General features: G+C 31.6%; 3 protein-coding genes across 3 annotated transcripts; all 3 read right to left on the bottom strand.

Moving 5' to 3' along the window:
- Positions 1-136: 136 nt before the first annotated feature.
- Positions 137-12,328, bottom strand: LOC105248232. The gene is made up of 20 exons (XM_011252903.3): positions 12,001-12,328; positions 11,461-11,797; positions 10,973-11,203; positions 10,787-10,900; positions 10,555-10,710; positions 8,735-8,865; positions 8,205-8,541; positions 7,669-7,899; positions 7,487-7,600; positions 7,256-7,411; positions 4,795-4,857; positions 4,323-4,553; positions 4,149-4,262; positions 3,908-4,063; positions 1,946-2,250; positions 1,400-1,736; positions 943-1,173; positions 770-883; positions 543-698; positions 137-366 (listed from the first exon to the last, which is right to left on the bottom strand). The coding sequence occupies exons 1-20, from the start codon at positions 12,258-12,260 to the stop codon at positions 316-318; spliced, it is 3,825 nt and encodes a 1,274-aa protein (XP_011251205.3). The 5' UTR covers positions 12,261-12,328; the 3' UTR covers positions 137-315.
- A 1,098-nt stretch (positions 12,329-13,426) lies between these two features.
- On the bottom strand, positions 13,427-15,976 carry LOC105248233 (odorant receptor 13a-like). Its single transcript, XM_011252904.3, has 6 exons — positions 15,285-15,976; positions 14,748-15,084; positions 14,190-14,420; positions 14,008-14,121; positions 13,766-13,921; positions 13,427-13,600 (listed from the first exon to the last, which is right to left on the bottom strand). Exons 1-6 carry the CDS (start codon positions 15,551-15,553, stop codon positions 13,550-13,552), a joined length of 1,158 nt encoding a protein of 385 aa, XP_011251206.2. The 5' UTR covers positions 15,554-15,976; the 3' UTR covers positions 13,427-13,549.
- Positions 15,977-16,895: 919 nt separating this feature from the next.
- Positions 16,896-22,643, bottom strand: LOC105248183. Its single transcript, XM_011252821.3, has 12 exons — positions 21,982-22,643; positions 21,407-21,743; positions 20,786-21,016; positions 20,613-20,726; positions 20,377-20,532; positions 20,164-20,207; positions 18,604-18,936; positions 18,024-18,360; positions 17,564-17,794; positions 17,380-17,493; positions 17,133-17,288; positions 16,896-16,946 (listed from the first exon to the last, which is right to left on the bottom strand). Exons 1-12 carry the CDS (start codon positions 22,311-22,313, stop codon positions 16,896-16,898), a joined length of 2,436 nt encoding a protein of 811 aa, XP_011251123.3. The 5' UTR covers positions 22,314-22,643.
- Between the last annotated feature and the right edge of the window lie 522 nt (positions 22,644-23,165).

The following is a 23,165-nucleotide window of genomic DNA, read 5'->3' on the forward strand; positions in this document are numbered from 1 at the left end:
TATAATATCATATATATATATATATATATATATATATATATATATATGTAATAATTTTATAACTTATTAAATGACTAAGTTTTTTCCTTAGTTAAATGCTTTTTTATTTTCTTTTTATCAGAGTTAGTAAAAAACATATATATCTGGAGTCAGATAATTAAGAATCTTATTTTATCGAAACTAAATGTGTTTCAATAAACAAATCTACTCGTCTATATATGTTTCTGGCTAAGAATATTGTGTAAATGTTTGGTGGTAGCAAAAGAATACTGTATCCCTCTACACGTGAAGCCGACTCATAATGTACGATGTACCTTAATACATCGCGAGTAACACCGATACATATGACGCTGATGCTTTTACAATCTATAACATAGTATACAAGTAATTACTAAGTAAATATACGCAGCGTGATTATAAAACGTCACTCGGTTATCAATACAAATATTATGATAAGATCATACGCGTATACATTTCACAAATACGTGTAAAAAAATATCTAGATTTTTAAAACCAATTTTATTATGTGGCTAAATTCTTACGTTGGAAAATTGCTGCAAAGAAAGGTTTACAAACTTTCCGACTGTAAGTGTCAAGTACTTCTGCGATCTCATAATCATTAGAAGAACATCTCGTTTCTGATTTGGATTTGATTCGTACCAAAGCGATTCATATGCCGCATCGCCGATCATTCTGCTCTGTAACATAACAAATTTTCATCATAATACAGCATCCATAGCAAACTTTACAACGAATATAGCATACTAACTTTTGTGCTGAGATACTCTCCAAGGAAACAAAGTATAAATGCGTCTATGCAGACTACTGTGTAAAAAAACAAGGATTTCACTAACATTGTCGATCCACCAGGGACACCGACTGACTAAAAATTTCGAAATAATCTTGTAAAAAATTAAACTTATGTTACTATGGAATACTTACAATCACAATGAGGAATCCTAGACAACAGATAACCAAAATATTTGAAACGAATTGCATTAATGCGATGCCTGAGTAAAGGCTCTCGATGTTCTTGGAAAACGAGATAATTTTCTGATGACGAACGATCAACGTCTTCATGTTACTTACGGTAACACCTTGCTCGATATTCTTTCGTGTAATTTTATTCAACTTTTGCCGCACTATATCGATTTGCCCACAGACGTGAAGCACCTGTCACGGTATGTGTTTGGTTCAATTGTAAGCCACATATAAAAAGCATGATGGATTTTACATAAACTATTTTTATACTATTAGTTTATTTCTCGGATTAAAAAAGAAAAATCACATTAATTATTAATATATATTTGTCATTTTTGATATTGCTTCTAATTTTTTCATGATGTTATATCGTAGTTAGCATTCTTTTCGGAAACATTATTAAATTATAAAGACTTACTAGTGTTATCAATAAGGAGATGAACACACCCTCCATACTAGCCCCGCTTACCTGATGAATAAACTGTGTAATTAAAACCGCGATATACATTAATGTGTTTTTAATTTCGAAAGGTAACTCCATTTTAAGAATGAGTTCTCGGGTATCGGTCTGATTGCTACTCTTATACCTAAACAGAGTACCGGTAGCATAGACAAACACGGACATGGCGTACATGGTAATTATCAAATTGGAAAACTGACGAGAGATGTAAGCTACTTTGGTCATTGTGTACTCTTCGGAGATATCGCGTATTTTCCAGTCCTCGATTATGCATGCTATGATTTTGTTTAGTATACTACAACATTTGAACAAATATTATAATGATATATAAAACGACAATTGTTTTAGAGAAACGATTGTTTCACGGAATATTAGGAATCGAAGCAGTGTGAAAAATTAATGTATAAGAAGTTTACATTTTTATAATTTGCAATCCCAAATCTTTAGAATGAAGACCTGGAATTTGCTCGTTTTGCAAATGTACTTAGCTACGAGGAAGCTTACTGAACGTTGAATGTGAAAATAATCATCTTGATAAAGAGAAGACTATAAGCCAGAGTCGCGCTCAATACATCCATCAGAGTAAAAAGATCTTCATCGCCAAAGTGCATGATTAAATATCGATATTGAAAAATCTGAATCATTGCCATCGAAGATATGTATAATATTCGACGCAAAATTGCATATGAAGTGTTAGGCCATACGCCGATTACGCGCAGACCGAACTCCACGGAATGACACACGGTATTCATCGTGCCCATCTTGTTACTTATCGAATCGGAATGAATCAGACTCATGACACAATAATACTAATCTTAACTCGGTTTTCTTTTTCTCTTTTTTATATCATACGTTATTTAGAATTATAATACAAAAAGAGGCACTATTCGCAGGAGTTCAAAATTATTTACTCCATATGGTTATTTTCGCGTAACTTAAATATTTTGCACTAAAACTCTGCAGTAGGTTACATTAATACTATAAACGACACGTCGAATTTTATGACATCATTGATTAAAAAAAAAATGTCGAAACTTTCGGTTGTAGCATGCTCGATAGCCATTATCCAATCGTGAGTGAATGTAGTCGATCGAAAGGTCTAAGCAATACTGTAAAATTTTCTCTGTTTAAGCACTCGAATAACTCTCACTACGACTAATAAAAATCGATTGTTACGCATTTCCGTCGCGTAATTATTTCTTTGTAACTTCGAAGTTGCATAAAAGAAACCGATATCTTTTTAATGATTCTAGCGATTACAAAAAAAATTGCCACACAAAGACATCCATGCATTTTCTCGTGTTCGCATCACTCGATCGCTATCTGTCATTTACATTAAAAATGCAAGACGAACGTTCGCCACCATGTGGAAAACTCACGCTGTACTCGACATTATAATTCCGTATAATTCAAATTGCACGATACATACAGTAAAATATATGCCAATAATTATATCTAATTATCCATCATTGGTTATTCATATATTTTTCTTCTAAAATACTAAAAACTTTGAGAGTTAGTTGCGATATGTTATCAACCATCTTTTCTAAGTCTGAAATTTCTCGTGACGACAATCTAATGTAATTCTATATTATTTAACATGGACAAATATTGGCAAATATTGACAAATTTGAAAAATATATCTACAATACAGAAAAATATAACAGTAATTTTAAAGAACCATTCTGTTGTAACTTAACTTAATACATTATTATTCTATATATAAAATAGGAGAGAGGTAATATATAAAATGAATATTATGAAATACTTTTTATGGATGTGTATATGTACATATATATATTTCCCTCATTATTTTTCCAAAATTTATATATTTCTCTCATTATTTATATATTTATTTATATATATTATTTATATATTTCCCTCATTATTTTTCCAAAATTTTTTATACAAAAATATCATTTTATAAGGCAAAATAATATTTATTGTTAGATGTCTAAATTTAATTCTTAATTGAATACTTTTATTTTCAATTTATCAAATTTAGTAAAATCTCGATTCAGTAACATCTCGATTTATTAAATCTTTTATCAGATTCAAGTATTTTGCTTTATCGGAATTTAATATGCTTTAGCAAATACATATTTCTTACATACTTCTTTATATATATCTCTCTAAAATCGTGTAAATGACGGTAGTAAAAGAAGTACTATATCCCTTTGCACGCGACGCCTGTCTTACTCTGTAAACAACGTGCAATACATGATTTCAATACATCGCGTGTAACACCGACACATATGACGCTGATGCTTTCACAATCTACAATATAATAACATACAAGCAATTACTGCAAATATACGTTTAGAAAGCATGTTTAGAGAACGTCACTCTATTGTCAACACATTATGATAAGAGCATACGCGTACATAATCATATGTGTAAATCACAATCATATGTGTAAAAAAATATCTAGATTTTTAAAATCATTTTATTATCTTAAATTCTTACGTTGGCAAATTGCTGGAAAGAAAGATCTACAAATTTTCCGACGGTAAGTGTCAAATGCTTCTGCGACCTTATAATCATTAGAAGAACATCTCGATTTTGATTCGGATTTGATTCGTACCAAAGCGATTCATACGCTGCATCGCCGATCATTCTGCTCTGTAACATAACAAATGTTCTATAACAAATTTTCATAGTAATATAGCATCCATAGTAAGCTTTACAGCTCATGTTGCGTACTAACTTTGGTGCTGAGGTATTCTCCGACGAAGCAAAATATAAATGCGTCTAAGCAGATTACTACATAAAATAATACAGATTTCACTAACATTGTCGATCCACCCGGGGCACCGATCGACTAAAAATATTGGAAATAATTTTATAAAAAATTAAAATTATGTTTCGACGGAATACTCACAATCACGATGAGAAATCCTAGACAACAGATAACCAGAGTGTTTGAGACGAATTGTACTAACGCGATGCTTGAAAACAGACTCTCGATGTTTTTGGAGAACGAGATAATTCTCTGATGACGAACAATTAATGTCTTCATGATACTTACGGTAACACCTTGCTTGATATTTTTTCGCGTGATTTCATTCAATCTTTGCCGTACTATATCGATCTGTCCACAGACGTGAAGTACCTGTCACGATTATGTTTAATTTTACACCTCATATAAAAAGCATGATGGGTTCTACGTAATTTGTATTATTAGTTTGCTTCGGATTAAAAAAGAAAAATCATATTCATTATTAATATCGGATTAAAAAAAACATATTTATTATTAATATTTATTATTTGATATCACTTCAGATTTTTTCATGGTATTATGTCATAATTAGATTCTTTTGCAGAAATATCGTTAAATTTTAAAGAAAACTTACTAGTGTTATCAGCAAGGAGTTTAACACGCCAATCGTACTGGCTGCGCTCGTTTGATGAACAAACTGCGTAAATAAAACAATGATATATACTGATGTGCTTTTGATCTCAAAAGGTAACTCCATCTTCAGAATGAGTTCTCGAGTATCAGTCTGATTGTTACTCTTATACTTAAGTAAAGTACCGGCAGCATAGAGGATCACGGACATGGCGTACATGGTGATTAACAAATAAGAGAATCGACGAGAGATATAAGCTATTCTTGTCATTATGTACTCTTCGGAAATATCGCGTATCTTCCAATCCTCGACTATACACGCTATGATTTTATCCAGCATACTACAATATCGGAACAAATATTGAACGATATACATATAAAGCGACAACAAGAATTGTTTCACGAAATATTATTGCGAATCGAAGCAGTATGTAAAATTAATGTATTAGAAGTTTATATTTTTATAATTTACAACCTCAATTCTCTAGGAAGACCCGGGATTTGCGTGTTTTGCAAATTGTGCTTAGGTACGGGATAGCTTACTGAGCATTGAACGTGAAAATAATCAGCTTGATAAATAGAAGACTGTAAGCTAGAGTCGCGCTCAATACGTCCATTAGGATAAAAAGATCTTCATCGCCAAAATGCAAGATCAAATATCGATATTGAAAGATCTGAAACACTGCCACTGAAGATATGCATAATATTCGACGCAAAGCTGCAAATGATGTGTCCGGCCATACGCCGATTGCGCGCAGACCGAACTCCACGGAATGACACACGGTATTCATCGTACCCATGTCGTTACTCATCGAACCAGAATGGGTTATGATAGTATTTATGATAACACTAATTTTAACTTGGTTCTCTCTCGCTCTTTTCTATATTATATGCTATTTAAAATTATAATACGTAAGGAGACAAGAGTCACACTAGTTCAGGATTATTTACATCGTACGGTTATCACGTAACTAAAGTATTTTGCACTAAAATTACAAATGATGACACATCCAATTTCGTGAGGTCATTGATTAAAAAAAAGCGGTTGCAGCAAAAACTTTTGATTGCAACATGCTCGATAGCCGTTATCCAATCAAGGGTGAATGTAGTCAATCGAGAGGTCTAAGCAATAATGTAAAATTTTCTGTAGATTAAGCATTTGAATAACTCCCCCCACAATCGGCTAGTAAAAATCGATTATTACGCATTTCCGTCGCGTAATTATTTTTCTTCGTAACTTCGTAACTTCGAAGTTGTATAAAAGAAATTTACAAATCGATATCTATCTAATAATTAGCTGTTGCAAGAAAAAAATAGCCAGCCGAAGACATCCATATATTTTCTCGTGTTCGCATCACTGGATCGCTGTCGGTCATTTACATTAAAAATGCAAGACGAACGTTCGCCACCATGTGGAAAACTCATGCTGTACTCGACATTATTAATTTCGTATAATTCAAATTACATGATATATACGGCCATATCGTACATGTCAACTCTAATTATCCATTGTAGTTCACATCTTTCTCTTAAAATATTAAAAATATTGAAGTTTAATCGCGATACATTATCAACCAGCTTTTCTAAAAGTCTTTGAAGTCTTTCGATACAATAATCTAAGGATTTTAAGGCAACTCCGTGTTATATAATATGAATAAACATTCTTTATCAAATATATAGAAATGTAGAGAAATAATTCCAACAATAATTTCCTACAAAATATTGCAACAATAATTTGATACAATAATTTCCTACAAAATATTCTTTTAAATTTTCCTAACTTAATACTCTATGTGTATAAAATACAAGAAAGGTATATAAAATGAATATTATGAAAAATACTTTTTGTATATGTGTACACATATCTACATATATATTTGTATAATTTTCATTATTTTTAGAAATTTCTTTATACAATTTTCTTATAAAAATATCATATTTTATTAGATAAAATAATATTTTATCATTAGACGTTTAAATTTAATCATTAATTATGTATATTTCTTTTTATTTTTGAATTTAAATTTTTGAATTTGAATTTGAATTGAATTCAAATTTGATATAATACAATTCGATTCATAAAATCTTTTGTCTCATTCAAGTATCTTATTTTATCAGAATGCTTTAGTAAACATATAGTGTACTTGTTTATACATGTCTCTAACTAAGAAATTGTGTAAATAGTTGACGATAATAAAAGAAGTACTATATTTCTTTGCACGCGATACTACCGCAAGCAACGTTTACTGCACTCAATACATCGCGTGTAACACCGACACATATGACGCTGATGCTTTTACAATCTACAATGTGAGACATACGAACAATTATGGCAAACATATGCATAATCGGGAAACATCACTTGCCAAAGCATTACTCATGATAAGAACACATATTAAAAATATCCAGGCATTTAAAATATTTAGATTTTCATAGCCAATTTTATTATCTCAGTAAATTCTTACGTTTGCGAATTGTTGCAAAGAGAGATCCATAAACTTTCCGACCGTAAGTGTCAAGTGCTTCTGTGATCTTATAATCATTAGAAGAACATCTCGATTCTGGCTCGGATTCGATTGGTACCAAAGCGATTCGTATACCGCATCGCCAATCATTCCACTCTGCAACGTAAAAATTTTTAGTCGTATAATATCAATATCTGATACACTTTATATTACCGCGTATTATATACTGACTTTTGTGCTGAGATATTCTCCGACGAAACAAAATATAAATGCGTCTAAGTTGATCATAACGTAAAATAACACGGATTTTACTAACACTATTGTTCCATTCGGGACTCCGAGTGACTAAAAATTTTGAAATATATCTCGTTTATTGAACAAAGATTAAAGTATCGTTATTACAGAATACTCACAACCACAATGAGAAATCCTAGACAACAGATAACCAGAGTGTTTGATACAAATTGTACTAGTGCGATGTTTGAAAAAAGGCTCTCGATATTTTTAGAAAACGAGATAATCTTCTGATGACGAATGATCAATGTCTTCATGACATTTTTGGTGATTCCTCGTTTAATATTCGTCTGCGTGATTTTATTCAATTTTTGTTGTACTATATTGATCTGTCCACAGATGTGAAGCACCTATATGTCACGCGATATGTATTTGATTTAGGTCTTATAAGAAACATGGAAATTTCTCCCATAACTGATATTATTAATTTATTTTTCAGATTAAAACAAATAATGCATTAATTATTAATATATATCTATTACTTTCCCAGACAGTACAAAAAAGACAAAAAAACGTCTTTAAGTCATTTAGATGTCTTTCGTACACTTTTGTGTGCTATCTGGGTCTGATCAAAATTTTTCTTATTGGTGTTATATTATAGCAGATATTGTATCGATCTTTTTTAGGAACACCGATAAATTATAAAAAGACTTACTAGTGTTACCAGCAAGGAATTTAACATGCCCTCTATACTAGCCGCGCTCGTCTGATGAACTAATTGAATAACTAGAACAGCGATATATACTGATGTGCTCTTAATTTCGAAAGGCAATTCCATCTTAACAAGGAGCTCCCGAGCATTGGTTTGATTGCCACTCTTATATCTAATAAGAGAACCGATAGCATAGACGATAACAGCTATGGCGCACATGGTGATTATCAAGTTGGAGAATCGACGAGATATGTAAGCTACTCTGGTCATTGTGTGTTTTTCGGATACATCGTCTTTCTTCCAGTCTTCAACTATGCGTGCTATGATGTCATTCAGCAAACTGTAATATTGAATGAAATATAAAGATTATATAGAGCAACATGGATTATTACATGAAACGTCATCAGAAATCAAAACAGAATGTAAAATTTATGTGAATTAAAAGTTATATTTTTTTCAATTTACAATTTCAAATCTAGAATATGAACACTAGGGATATTTTGTATATCGTACTTAGTTACGAGAAAACTAACTGAGCGTTAAACGTGAAAATAATCAGCTTGATAAACAGAAGACTGTAAGCCAGAGTTACGCTCAATACGTCCATTAAGGTAAAAATATCTTCTTCGCCAAAATGCATAATCAAGTATTTATATTGAAAAATCTGAAACATTGCTAATGAGGATATGTACAAGATTCGGCGCAAAATTGCATATGACGTATCAGGCCATACGCCGATTATACGTAAGCCGAATTCTACAGAATGACACACGGTATTCATCTCGAAACACATCGAATTGGAATAAGTCAAACACGATAACACTAATCTTAACGTTTTCTCCTTTTTTTTCTCCTTTTATCAATTTACAATATACAGATAGGATTATAGAAAGAAACAAGGTTAGAGTTAATCTAAGATTGTCTACTTCATACAGTTGATATAACTTGAATTTTTTTGACTAAACCACAATACAATTGCACGTCTGATCTCGTAAGTCCAAGATCATCGGTTAGAAAAGATGAGTCGAAACTTTCGATTGCAATATGCTTGATAGCCGTTATCCAAACGTGGATGAATGTATTCTATCGAGAGGTCTAAGCAATATTGTAAAATTTTCTGTAGATTGAATAACTCTCACCACAGCCGACTAACAAAAATCGATTATTATATATTTCCGCCGCGTAATTATTTCTTCGTATCTTTCTTCAAAGTTATATAAAAAAACTTATAAACCGATATCCCTCTAATAATTATAGCGATTACAAAAAATATCCACGAGAAGATATTCATGCATTCTCTGTTCGCATCGCTTGATCGTTGTATGTCATTTATATTAAAAATGCAAGGCAAAAGTTCGCCACCGCATGAAAAATTCGCGCTGTCCTCGACATTATAATTCCGTATAATTCAAATTGTACATGCAGTAAAATCGTAAATGTATATGCCATCTCTAATTATCCATTGTGGTTATTCGTATCTTTCTTCTAAAATATAAAACTAAAAACATTGAAGTTTAATCGCGAGGCATTATCAACCAGCTTTTCTAAAAGAGGCTTTGAAGTCTCTCGCTACAATAATCTAAGGTAACTTCTTATTATTTAATATGGACAAATATTCTTTATCAAATATATGGAAATGTGGAAAAATACAACAATAATTTCATACAAAATATTCTTAAATTTTCTTGACGTAATACTCTATATGTATAAAATACAAGAAAGGTATATAAAATGAATATTATGAAAAATACTTTTCGTATATGTATATACATATATACATATATATTTGTATATTTTTTCATTATTTTTTGGAAATTTCTCTATACAATTTCCGTATAAAAATATCATATTTTATTAGATAAAATAATATTTTAATATTAGACGTTTAAATTTTATTATTAATATGTATATTTTTTTTATTTTGAATTTATCAAATTTGATATAATACATCTCGATTCATAAACTCTTTTGTCTAATTCAAATATTTTGTTTTATCAGAATTTGACATGCTTTAGTAAATGACATATATACTCATTTATACATGTCTCTAACTAAGAAATTGTGTAAATGATTGACGATAGTAAATGAAGTACTATATTCCTCTGCACGCGATGCCATAATTATACAATGCACTATGCTTCAATACATCGCGTGTAACACCGACACATATGACGCTGATGCTTTTATAATCTACAACGTGAGACATACGAATAATTATAGAAAACATATGCAACATAATCGGGAAACATCATTTGTCAAAGCATCAGTCATGGTAAGAGCATACGCGCACACATTCACACGCATTAAAAACATCTAAATTTTAGCCAATTTTATCATGTCATTAAATTCTTACGTTTGCGAATTGCTGCAAAGAGAGATCCACAAATTTTCCGACCGTAAGTGTCAAGTGCTTCTGTGATCTTATAATCATTAGAAGAATATCTCGATTCTGGCTCGGATTCGATTGGTACCAAAGCGATTCGTATGCCGCATCGCCTATCATTCCACTCTGTAACGTAAAAATTTTTTCGTCGTATAATATCAATATCTGATACACCTTACATTGCCGCGTATTATATACTGACTTTTGTGCTGAGATATTCTCCGACGAAACAAAATATAAATGGGCCTAAACAAATTATTGCATAAAATAACACGGATTTTACTAATATTGTTGTTCCGCCCGGGACACCGATTGACTAGAAATTTTGAAATATATCTTATATATTGAAAAAAAGAAACTCAAAGTTTCATTATTGCAATCTACTCACAATCACAATGAGAAATCCTAAACAACAAATAACCAAAGTATTTGATATGAAATGTATTAATGTTATGGTTGAGAAGAGGTTCTCGATGTCCTTGGCGAACGAGATAATCTTCTGATGACGAACAATCAACCTCTTCATAATATTTTTGGCGGCATCTTGCTCCTTATTCTTTCGCGTGACTTTGTTTAATTTTTGCTGCATTATATCGATCTGTCCACAGACATGAAGCACCTAAATGTCACAAATGCGCTCAGTTCAATTTTACGTATCATATAAGAAGTACAAAAGTTATTTGCGCGAAGCTTGTATTATTAATTTATTTCTCTATTATATTTATTTATATGCTTGTATTATTAATTTATTTTTTTAAGTGAAAAGGATAACATAATTAATTATTAACATTTATTTATATTTTATCTTTAAGATTTTTTCCATCATATCAATATCTCTTTATAGAAACATCGATAAATTAAAAAAAAAGAACTTACTAGTGTTATCAGCAAGGAGTTTAACATACCCTCCGTACTAGCCACGCTCGTCTGATGAACTAATTGAATAACTAGAACAGCGATATATACTGATGTACTCTTAATTTCGAAAGGCAATTCCATCTTAACAAGGAGTTCCCGAGCATTGGTTTGATTGCTACTTTTATATTTAATAAGAGTACTGGTAGCGTATATGAACTCAACTATGGCGCACATGGTGATTATCAAGTTGGAGAACTGACGAGAGATGTAAGCTACTCTGATCATTGTGTGTTTTTCGGATACATCGTGTCTCTTCCAATCTTCGACTATGCGCGCTATGATTTCTTTCAGCAGACTGTAACATTGAATGAAATATTAAAGATTATATAAAGCAACATGGATTATTTCACGAAACGGCATTAAAAATCAAAACAGAATGTGAAATTTATGTGAATTAAAAGTTATTTAAAGTATTTTTCAATTTACAATTTCAAATCTAGAATATAAAGACCAGGAATATTCGTTATGTATATCGTACTTAGTTACGAGAAAACTAACTGAGCGTTGAACGTGAAAATAATCAGCTTGATAAACAGAAGACTGTAAGCCAGAGTTACGCTCAATACGTCCATGAAGATAAAAATATCTTCTTGGCCAAAATGCATAATCAAGTATCTATATTGAAAGATCTGAAACATTGCTAATGAAGATATGCATAAGATTCGGCGCAAAATTGCGTATGACGTATCAGGCCATATGCCGATTACGCGTAAACCGAATTCTATGGAGTGACAGACGGTATTCATCTCGATACACATCGAACTGGAATAAGTCACACTATAGCACTAATCTTAATACGTCTTCTCCTTTTCTTTTTCTCTCTTGTCAATTTACAATATACAGATAGGATTACAGAAAGAAACAAGGCTAGAGTTAATCCGAGATCTATTTTATACAGTTGTTATGATATAATTTGAGTTTTTTCACTAAACCACAATATAATTGCACGTCCGACCTCGTAAGATCACTGGTTAGAAAAGATGAGTCGAAACTTTCGATTGCAACATGCTTGATGACCGTTATCCAAACGTGGATGAATGTAGTCTATCGAGAGGTCTAAACAATATTGTAAAATTTTCTGTAGATCGAATAACTCCCACCACAGCCGACTAATAAAAATCGATTGTTACGTATTTCCATCGCATAATTACTTCTTCGCATCTTTCATCGAAGTCGCGCAACAAAAACTTATAAACCATTATCCCTCTAATAATTATAGTGATTACAAAAAAATAGCCTCAAGAAGATATTCATGTATTCCTTGTTCGCATCGCTTGATCGTTGTATGTCATTTACATTAAAAATGCAAGACAAAAGTTCACCACCATGTGAAAAACTCGAGTTCTATTCGACATTATAATTCCGTATAATTCAAATTGCACGATACATACAGTAAAATTGTAAATGTATATGCCATCTCTAATTATCCATTGTGGTTATCTGCATCTTTCTTCTAAAATATTAAAAACTTTGAAGCTTAATCATGATACGTTATCAATTATCTTCTCTAAAAGTCTAAAGTCTCTCGCAACGACAATTTAATGCAACTCCGTTTTATTTAACATTATTTGTCAAATATATCTACAATGCTGAAAAATACAACAGTACTTTCGTAGATAATATTTGGTTACCAATGCAATATATGTATGTACTTAATGTAATATATTATAAAATAGGAGAGAGAAATATATAATAAAATGAATGTTATAAAATACTTTTTATACATGTGTATGTATACATATAAATTTGTATATTTTCCTTATTATTTTTCAAAAATTTTATTAAGTAAAATAATATTTTAACATTAAATCTAAATTTAATTGTTAATTACATATAAATGATTTTATTTATATTTATCAATTTTGGTAAAATACATTTTGAATTATAAAATCTTTTATCAAGATCCAAGTTTTGATTTATCCGAACTTGATGTGCTTTGGTAAACGATATATCTACTCATTTATGCCTCTTACTAAAAAAATCATGTAAATGGTAGTAAAAGAAGTACTATATTCCTCTGCACGCGACGCTGCAACGTTTACTGCATTCAATACATCGCATGTAACACCGACACATATGACGCTGATGCTTTCACAATCTACAAAATTATACATACGAACAATTATGGCAAATATATTGCGATATAATATGAAAATGTCACTTGGTTGTCAAAACATCAATCGTGATAAGAGTGTATACACTATTACACGTGTTAGAAATAATTAGATTAATAACTAATTCAATTATCTGATTAAATTCTTACGTCGGTAAATTGTTGCAAAGAAAGATCCACAAATTTTCCAACTGTAAGTGTCAATTGCTTCTGAGATCGTAAGATCATGATTAGAACATCTCGATGTTGATTGGAGTTCGATTCGTACCAAAGCGATTTATATGCTGCATCGCCGATCATTCTGCTCTGTAACATAACCAATGCTCTATAACATAACAAATTTTCATGGTAGCACAGTATCCATAGCTTTACAGCGCATGTTGCATACTAACTTTGGTACTGAGGTATTCTCCGACAAAACAAAATATGAATGCACCTAAGCAAATCGCAACATAAAATAACACGGATTTCACTAACACTATCGATCCGCCTGGGACACCGATTGACTAAAAATTTTAAAATATATTAATATATTAAAAAAGAGATCAAAATTTTGTTATTGTAGAGTACTTACAATTACAATAAGAAATCCTAGACAACAGATAACTAGAATGTTTGACACAAAATGTATCAATGCGATGTTTGAAAAGAGGCCCTCAATGTTGTTGCAGAACGAGATGATTTTCTGATGACGAACAATCACTTTTTTCATAATTCCTTTGGCAGCACCTTGCTCGATACTCTGCCGCGTAATTTCATTTAATTTTTGCTGCACTATATCGATCTGTCCACAGACGTGAAGTACCTAATTAAATATTACTATATACGTTCGGTTCAATTTTGCGCAGCATATAAAAAACATGAAAGTTGTTTGTGTGAAATTAACGTTGTGTGAAATTAATTTATTAATACCTAACTTTTTTCTTAAATTAAAAAGAAAACAAAATACATTAAATATTAATATATAGCTGTTATTTGATTTCGACTAAGATTTCTCAGATTAAAGAAATAACACATTAATTATTAATACGTTATTGTTATTTTATTTCAATTCTCAAGATTCTTTTTATTAGTGTCCTATCATATCAATTTTTGTTTGCAGAAACATCGATGAGTTATAAAAAGGACTTACTAGTGATATTAGTAAAGAATTTAACACGCCTTCTGTACTAGCCGTGCTCATCTGGTGAATAAACTGTGTAATTAGAATAGCAATATATATTGATGTGCTCTTGATTTCGAAAGGCAACTCCATTTTAACAAGGAGCTCCCGAGCATCAGTCTGATTACTACTCTTATACCTAATTAAAGCACCACTAGCGTAGACGAACACTGACATGGCGTATATAGTGATTATTAAGTTAGACAACCGATAACAAAAGTAAGCAACTCTGGCCATTGTGTACTTTTCGGAAACATCATGTCTCTTCCAGTCCTCCACTACGCACGCTATGATTTCGTGCAGCAGACTATAACATTTGATGAAATATTAAAAATTATATAGAGCAACGTATATTATTTCACGAAATATTATCAGAAATCAAAACAGAGTGTAAAATTTATGTGAATTAGAAATTACATTTTTATAATTTACAACCTTAAATCTAAAATATGAAGACCAGAGAATTTGCTCGTTTTGCAAATCGTACTTAGTTACGAGAAAGCTTACTGAGCGTTGAACGTGAAAATAATCAGCTTGATAAACATAAGACTATAAGCCAGAGTTATGCTCAATACGTCCATCAGGATAAAAATATCCTCTTCGCCGAAATGCATAATCAAATATCGATATTGAAAGATCTGAAATATTGCTAATGAGGATAGGCATAAAATTCGGCGCAAAATTGCACATGACGTATGGGGCCATACACCGATTACGCGTAGACCGAATTCCACGGATTGACACACGGTATTCATCGTGCTCATTTCGATACACATTGAATCGAAATAGGTCAGACACTAATATTAACACGATTTTCTCTCTCCCTTGTCGATTTACAATACGGATGGGACTATAATATAGAAGGAAACAAGGCTCATGCTAGCTCGAAATTATCTATTACTTATATGATTGTTATATTATAATAACTTGAATGTTTTTTCACTGAAATTATAACACGATTACACGTCCAATCTCGTAAGATCATCGATTAGAAAAGGAGAATCGAAACTTTCGGTTGTAGAATGCTCGATTAACCGTAATATACTCAGGTTGAATATAGTCGATCGCAAGTTCTAACCGAGACTGCAAAATGTTTTATGGTTTCAATGCTCGACTAACTCCCACCTCAACCAGTAACAATCGTTCATTATGTATTTCCGTAATTATTTCCATCGTAAAGTCCAGCATAAAGAGAAATTTATAAACTTATATCTCTTCAATGATTATAACAATTGCAAAAAATTGCTACGATAAAACATCTACATATTTTCTTGTGTTCTTATTGCTCGGTCGATGTCTACCGTTTGCATAAAAAAATGCAAAATAATCGCTTACTATCATGTGAACAAAAAACTGAAAGACTCGTGCATTATAATTCCGTATAATTTAAATTGCACAATAAATGATACGTATAGATATGGCAAATGAAAAGACTAATTCTAATTATGCATCCACATTTTTTTTAAAGACGATTAGAAACTTGGAAGATCATGCAAATAGCTATCAAAAAAATAGCTTCTCTACTAAAACTAAAGTTTCCTCGCGACGACAACGTAACGCAGCTTTGTGCCATTTAATGTGAATGAATCATTGTCAAATATATATGTTGTACTATACAAGAAATACATTGTAATTTCATAAATACTGTTTTCTCGTAACATTACATATAATACATAACATTACATATAATATATAACATAATACATTAAATAAAAAATTGGATAGGTAATATATAAAAAAATAATTTTATATAAAATATTTTATACATTTCTGTACATATTTATGTACTTGTAAATTTTTCTCATTCTTTTTTAAAAACCTTAATAAAGAATCTCATAATTTATAAGGTAAAATGTTATATTGACATTAGATAACTAATTTTTGTAATTAATTAAATGCTTTTATTTTTATTTTAACAGAGTCATAATAAAATACATTTTGAATCAAAGAATCAAGTATCTTATTTTATCAGAACTTGATGAGTTTTTATTTCTATTTCTCTATATGTGTCTACGTCTCTGACTAACAAGAAAATCGTGTAAATGGTTGTAGGTAATAAAAGAGTATTATGTCCCTTTGCACGCAAGGCTGTAAGCGGCATGTAATGCACGATGTACGTCAATACATCGCGTGTAACACCGATACATATGATGCTGAAGCTTTCACAATCTACAACATGATACATACGATGAACAATTATGCAAACATACGTGAATATTATGCAGCATGACGAGAGAACGTCAATCGGTTGTCAAAACATCAATCATGATAAAATCCTATATCCACGCAATTATAATCCATAAAAGAATATCTAGATTTTTCATAGCCAATTTTATTATCTCACTAAATTCTTACATTTGCGAATTGTTGCAAAGAGAGATCCGCAAATTTTCCAACAGTAAGTGTCAAATGTTTCTGTGACCTTATCATCATTAGAAGAACATCTCGATTTTGATTTGAGTTCGATTCGTACCAAAGCGATTCATATGCCGCGTCGCCGATCATTCTACTCTATAATGTAAAAATAATAATTTTTCATCGTAAAACAGCATAAGGTACAGATAGGTACAGATAGCTATTTATAATTCGTATACATACTGACTTTTATGCTGAGATACTCTCCGACGAAACAAAATATAAATGCGTCTAAACAAATTGCAAGGTAAAAAAACACAGATTTTGCTAACACCATTGTTCCACCTGGTACTCCGATGGACTAAAAGTTTTAAAATATATAGTGTGTACTGAAAAAAAGATTTATTTCGCTATTGCAGAATATTACTTACAACTACAATAAGAAATCCTAAACAACAGATGATCAAAGTATTTGATACGAAATGTATTAATGCGATGATTGAGAAGAGATTTTCGATATTTTTGGAGAACGAGATAATCTTCTGATGACGAATAATCAACATCTTCATGATACTTTCGGTGGCATCTTGCTCAATATTCTTCCGTGTGATTTCTCTCAACTTTTGACGTACTATATCGATCTGCCCACAAGCGTGAAGCACCTAAATAAACACAATTTGTGCATGATTCAATTTTACACCCCAACTTGATACATGAAATTTCTCTTGTACTATTACTTTATTTCTCAAATTTAAAAAAAACGAATAGCATATTATAAATATTAATTTATATCTGTTATTTTTTTATTCTCAGTTAAAAATTTTTTTATTATTATATTTTATTATATATTTTTCCGTGTAAAAACATCGATAAATTATAAAAAAGACTTACTAGTGTTATCAGCAAGGAGTTTAACACGCCCTCCGTACTAGCTGCACTCGTCTGGTGAACAAACTGTGTAATTAGAACAGCGATATACACTGATGTATTTTTGATTTCGAAAGGCAATTCCATCTTAAGAATGAGCTCTCGAGCATCGTTCTGATTGCTATTCTTATACCTAAACAGAGTACCGATAGCATAAAGAAGTACCGACATCGCGTATATAATGATTATCAAATTGGAGAATCGACGAGAGATGTAAGCTATTCTGGTCATCGTGTATTCTTCGGAGACATCGCGTTTTTTCCAGTCCTCGATCACATGCACTATGATTTCATTCAATAAACTACAATGAATTGAAGAAATATTGAACGATATATATATATATATATATATATATATATATATATATATAGTTGCAACACGGATTATTTCGCAAAATATTGTTACGAATTGAAGCGGAGTGTAAAATTTTTATGTATATTGGAAGTTATATTTTTACAATTTTGTAAATTTAGATATAAAATATGAAGCATTGGTATTTGCTGGTTTTGCAAATCCTATTATACTTAGTTGCGAGAAAGCTTACTGAGTATTGAACGCGAAAATTATCAACTTGAGAAACACAAGGCTGTAAGATATAGTCCCACTCAATACATCCATCAGGATAAAAAGATCCTCTTCGTCGAAATGCATGAACAAATATCGATATTGAAACGTTTGAAATATTGCCATCGAGGATATGCATAAGATTTGGCGCAAAATTGCGTATGACGTATGGGGCCATATGCCGATTGCACGCAAACCGAATTCCACGGAATGACACACGGTATTCATCACGGTATTCAAGCCCACTTCATTATTCATAGAATCGGCATAGAAATCAGACACGATAGCATTAAACTTACTCTCTTTCTCTTTTTGTCAGTTTACATTGTAAAGATAAAAATATATTTTAAAAGGGGCTCACACAAAACTGGCTCTCGCCAGAAATTATTGCTATAATGTAACTCAAGTGTTTTGTTGAAGTTACCGTACGTCTAATCTTATAAAGTTATCAAAAGCAACTTTCGATGTTTTATATAACTGCAACTTTCACATGTTTTATATAACTGTAATCCAGTTATAACTGACTATCGGTCGAGAGGTCTGAGCAAGACTGTAAATTTTTCTATAAATTTATTCGAATAACCCCCACCTTTGCTACATCCAACCAATAAATATCGTTCATTACGTATTTCTGTCGTGTAATTATTTCCATCTTGAAAGTCGTGAAAAAAATATGTAAACTGAGATCTCTTCTATTATAGCGATTGCAAAAAAGGAACAACCACCCGAAGACGTCCATGCATTTTCTTTTCTACTTATCGCTGTCTGTCATTTGTATTAAAAATGCAAAGTAATCGTTCATGTGCAGAAAGACTTGCGCTGTACTCGGCATTATAATGCCATATAATTCAAATTGCATGATAGACGGTACACACGATTGAATAACGTAAATGGAAAAGGCAAATTATCTATCATTGTTATTCGTATTTTTTTCTTAAAACAATTAGAAACTTAAAAAATTAATCACCATACGTTTTCAACTAACTTCCCTAAAATTGAAGTCTCCTTCCTTTAATATAGACTAAATATTATTTGCAATGTTAAAAGAAATACAATTGAAATTTTGTAGACATATTTTGTAGACATATTTTCCCAATATTTTCTCGCAACGTAATGGAATATTACATATAAATATATATAAGAGAAAGAGGCAATATGTAAAATTAATTTTATGTAGTATTTTTATATATGTGTGTGTGTGTGTGAATGTGTACTTATATATTTGTATGTATATTTCTCTTATTATTTTTCAAAAATCTCCCTAGACAATCTTATATTTTATGAGGTAAAATGGTACTTTGACATTGGATAAATTTAATCATTAATTAAATATTTTTATTTTGATTATCAGAAATATACATTTCGATTCAGGGAATCAAATATTTTGTTTTATTGAAACTAGATGTGTTTCAATAAACGACATCTCTGCTCATTTATACATGTCTCTTACTAAGAAAATTGCTAATCGTGTAATTGGCGGTAGTAAAAGTACTATTTCCTTCTGCACGCTAAGATATAATATATGTTAGGGCTTTAATACATCGCGTGTAGAACCGACATATATGACGCCGAAGCTTTCACGATCTACAATATGACAGAAACAATTACCATCATCGTACGTATGTATGTATCATGCCACGCCAAGATTGGAAAATGTTATTTGATTGTTAAAACATCATTATATCTTCACATTCTACGCGCAAATAAAATGTGCCTTTATTTTTGCATTCTTATTATCACATTAAATTCTTACGCTAGCAAATTGCTTCAAGGAAAGATCCATGACTTTTCCGACCGTAAGTGTCAAGTGCTTCTGCGATCTTAAGATTATGAAAAAGATATCTCGATTCTGATTCGGGTTTAATTCGTACCAAAGTGATTCGTACGCGGCGTCGCCGATCATTTCGCTCTACAATTTTAAATTAAATCTCTCACATGTAACACAGCATATACCGTGTTCGATATATTCGTTAAATAGTGTATACTGACTTTCATACTGAGATGTTCCCCGACGAAACAAAGTACAAATGCCTCCAAGCTGATAAGAATATAAAATAATACGGATTTCACTAACACCGCCGATTCACCCGGTACACCGATAGACTGAAATTTTCAAAAATGCCTTGCATCCCGAAGAGATTATGTCACTTCACTATACTCACGATCACAATGATAAATCCTAGACAGCAAATAACCAGAGTGTTCGATACGAATTGTATCAGAGCGATATTCGAGAAAAGCGCCTCGATGTTCTTGGACAGCGAAATGATTCTCTGATGTCGAACGATCAACGTTTTCACGATGCTGTCACTCGTACTTCGCTCGATGCTTTTTCGGGAGATTTTACTCAGTTTTTCTCGCACTATATCAATCTGTCCACCCACATGAAGAACCTAAACATCACGAAATGCAGTTAATTCATTTTAACATCTATGTACAATGAAAACGAACATCTTCATTTTGTATATTTAATGTATAGACTTTAATATCTCTAGATTTTTAATATATTATAAGTTACTAAATTTTATTGTCTTATCTATTTCTTACATATCTCTAATAATGTCAAAGGGAGGAATTGGAGATATTATTAGATAATTTTCTATAATTAGTTTGATTCAATTATTTATTTTTCACAAACAAAATAATTATTATCTATTATTTATTGATAAATTTCTGAAATAATTTTTAAAAATTTTTAAATTTTTCGTTTTTGACATTATATTGCATTTATATTTTTCAATAATTTTCAGAAACATTGACGTTTTCACGAGAGATGCACTTACCAATGTTATCAGCAAGGAGTTCATGACACCGGCCATACTAGCCGCACTCGTCTGATGAACAAACTGTATAACGAGAACAGCCACATATATCGATGTGCTATCGATTGCGAATGGTAACTCCATTTTGAGGATGAGTTCCCGAGTGTCAGTTTGATTATCGTTTCTGTGTCTTAACAGAGTACCAGTTGCATAAAGGAACACCGACAGCGCGTGCGAGACAATTATAAAGTTGGAGATACGACGAGAGATGTAGGCTATTCTGGTCATCGTGTAATTATCTGAAATTTCGCGCTCCTTCCAATCGTCGACCATGACTGTTATAATTTTGTTCAGCAGACTATAACGGATTATTTGAAGAAATATTGACTGATAAAGCTGTATGAAGCATTGGAGTTGATACAAATCGAGCAAATGTGCAGAGTGTAAGAAATATATAAAAATTTCAAATCGTATTTCTCGCGTTTGGCAATTTCGAATCTAGGATGTACGATCTAGCGTGTGCTTGTATCACTTGGACTTAATCCTGTGTTCAATATACATCGTATATACGAAGTGTACATACGAAGAAAGCTTACCTCGCATTGAACGCGAAAATAATGAGCTTGACAAGCAGAAGACTATAAGTAATTGTTGCGCTTAATACGTCCATGAGGAGCGGTAGATTCTTCTCGCTGATGTGCATAATCAAATGCTGATACTGAAAAGTCTGAAACACTCCCATCGAGAATATACAAAAGAATCGTCGTAAAATTGCGTACGATGTGCCCGGCCACACGCCAACCGCGCGCAGACCGAATTCTACGGAACGACACACAGCTCTCATCGAATCTTTCCCGTTTTTCATTAACTCAATCGAACGAAAGCTAGCTTTGCAATATACTCGTAATAACACAGTATGATTTATCATTATTTGTATTTACTCCATTTTTTCTCAGTTTAAATGTTGTAACACTATAGTCTACAAAAGACACATGTTTGCATTAACATAAAATTGTTTAATATTTAATACAAACAATTGACAATGTTGAAACTCGAATACGAGGTTGCATCGATGAAATGGCAAATTTTTGTATAGTTATCATTTAAAAGACGAGCGTCAAAATTTCCAGCTGCACGCGCTCGATAATCTTATTTTAGTTGTGGTTGGTCGGGAGGTCTCAATAAGACTGTAAAATTGAGCAATCAAGTGACTCCCACTTCAACCGAACAATCGACCAATAAAAATTACTCATTGCTTATTCCCATCACATTTCTTTTTATCTTTGAAATAAAAGTTATAAATCGATGAACCGATAATTGACGGTCGCAAAAAAAAGAAGAAAAGGGAGACAAAGATGCTCGAGCAAGCTTTATTATCAAGCTGCTCTTCGTTATTTGTATTAAAAATGCAAAAGAAGTATTCTTCATCACGTAACAGGAAAACCTGGGAAACCTGAAACATGCTCATTATCATGATCTAAATAGCATGATTGATGCATGTAGTTAGATATTATAAACGTGAAAAGAAACTAACTTTGAATGTGGTTGCTCGCATCTTTTCTTTAAGAATGAAAGAAACGCTTCAAAAATCGATCTCAATCTCATTGAACTTCTCTAATATTAAAAGCTGTTTGCAGATCGAACGCAATCTGGTATTACTATCATAACTACTATTTGTCAAATATATACATATACATATGTTTTTATTATAACACACACACATAAAGATTATTATTTCACGAACGATAAGCGTTGAAAATCTTTTTTTTCTTTTTTTTGA

This window comes from Camponotus floridanus, unplaced genomic scaffold, assembly GCF_003227725.1.
Source record: "Camponotus floridanus strain SB8 unplaced genomic scaffold, Cflo_v7.5 scaffold16, whole genome shotgun sequence".
NCBI classification, from domain to species: Eukaryota; Metazoa; Arthropoda; class Insecta; order Hymenoptera; family Formicidae; genus Camponotus; species Camponotus floridanus.

Bases quoted from the DNA above. Each gene is read 5' to 3' on its own strand.
- LOC105248232 (XM_011252903.3), bottom strand. From the start codon at position 12,260: ATGTGTATCGAGATGAATACCGTCTGTCACTCCATAGAATTCGGTTTA. The intron at 10,711-10,786 runs GTCAGTATATAA...TTTACGTTACAG, and splicing joins GAGAATATCTCAGCACAAAA to AGTGGAATGATAGGCGATGC. The intron at 884-942 runs GTAAGTATTCCA...CGAAATTTTTAG, and splicing joins TAGGATTCCTCATTGTGATT to TCAGTCGGTGTCCCTGGTGG.
- LOC105248233 (XM_011252904.3), bottom strand. From the start codon at position 15,553: ATGTGTATCGAAATGAGCACGATGAATACCGTGTGTCAATCCGTGGAA. The intron at 13,922-14,007 runs GTTAGTATGCAA...GTTATGTTACAG, and splicing joins GAGAATACCTCAGTACCAAA to AGCAGAATGATCGGCGATGC. The intron at 13,601-13,765 runs GTAAGAATTTAA...ATAATTTTGTAG, and splicing joins CTTTGCAACAATTTACCGAC to ATTGTGAAAGCATCAGCGTC.
- LOC105248183 (XM_011252821.3), bottom strand. From the start codon at position 22,313: ATGATAAATCATACTGTGTTATTACGAGTATATTGCAAAGCTAGCTTT. The intron at 18,937-20,163 runs GTATTAAAGCCC...TGTAAACTGACA, and splicing joins ATGTCGGTTCTACACGCGAT to AAAAGAGAAAGAGAGTAAGT. The intron at 16,947-17,132 runs GTAAGAATTTAG...ATCATGTTGTAG, and splicing joins CTTTGCAACAATTCGCAAAT to ATTGTGAAAGCTTCAGCATC.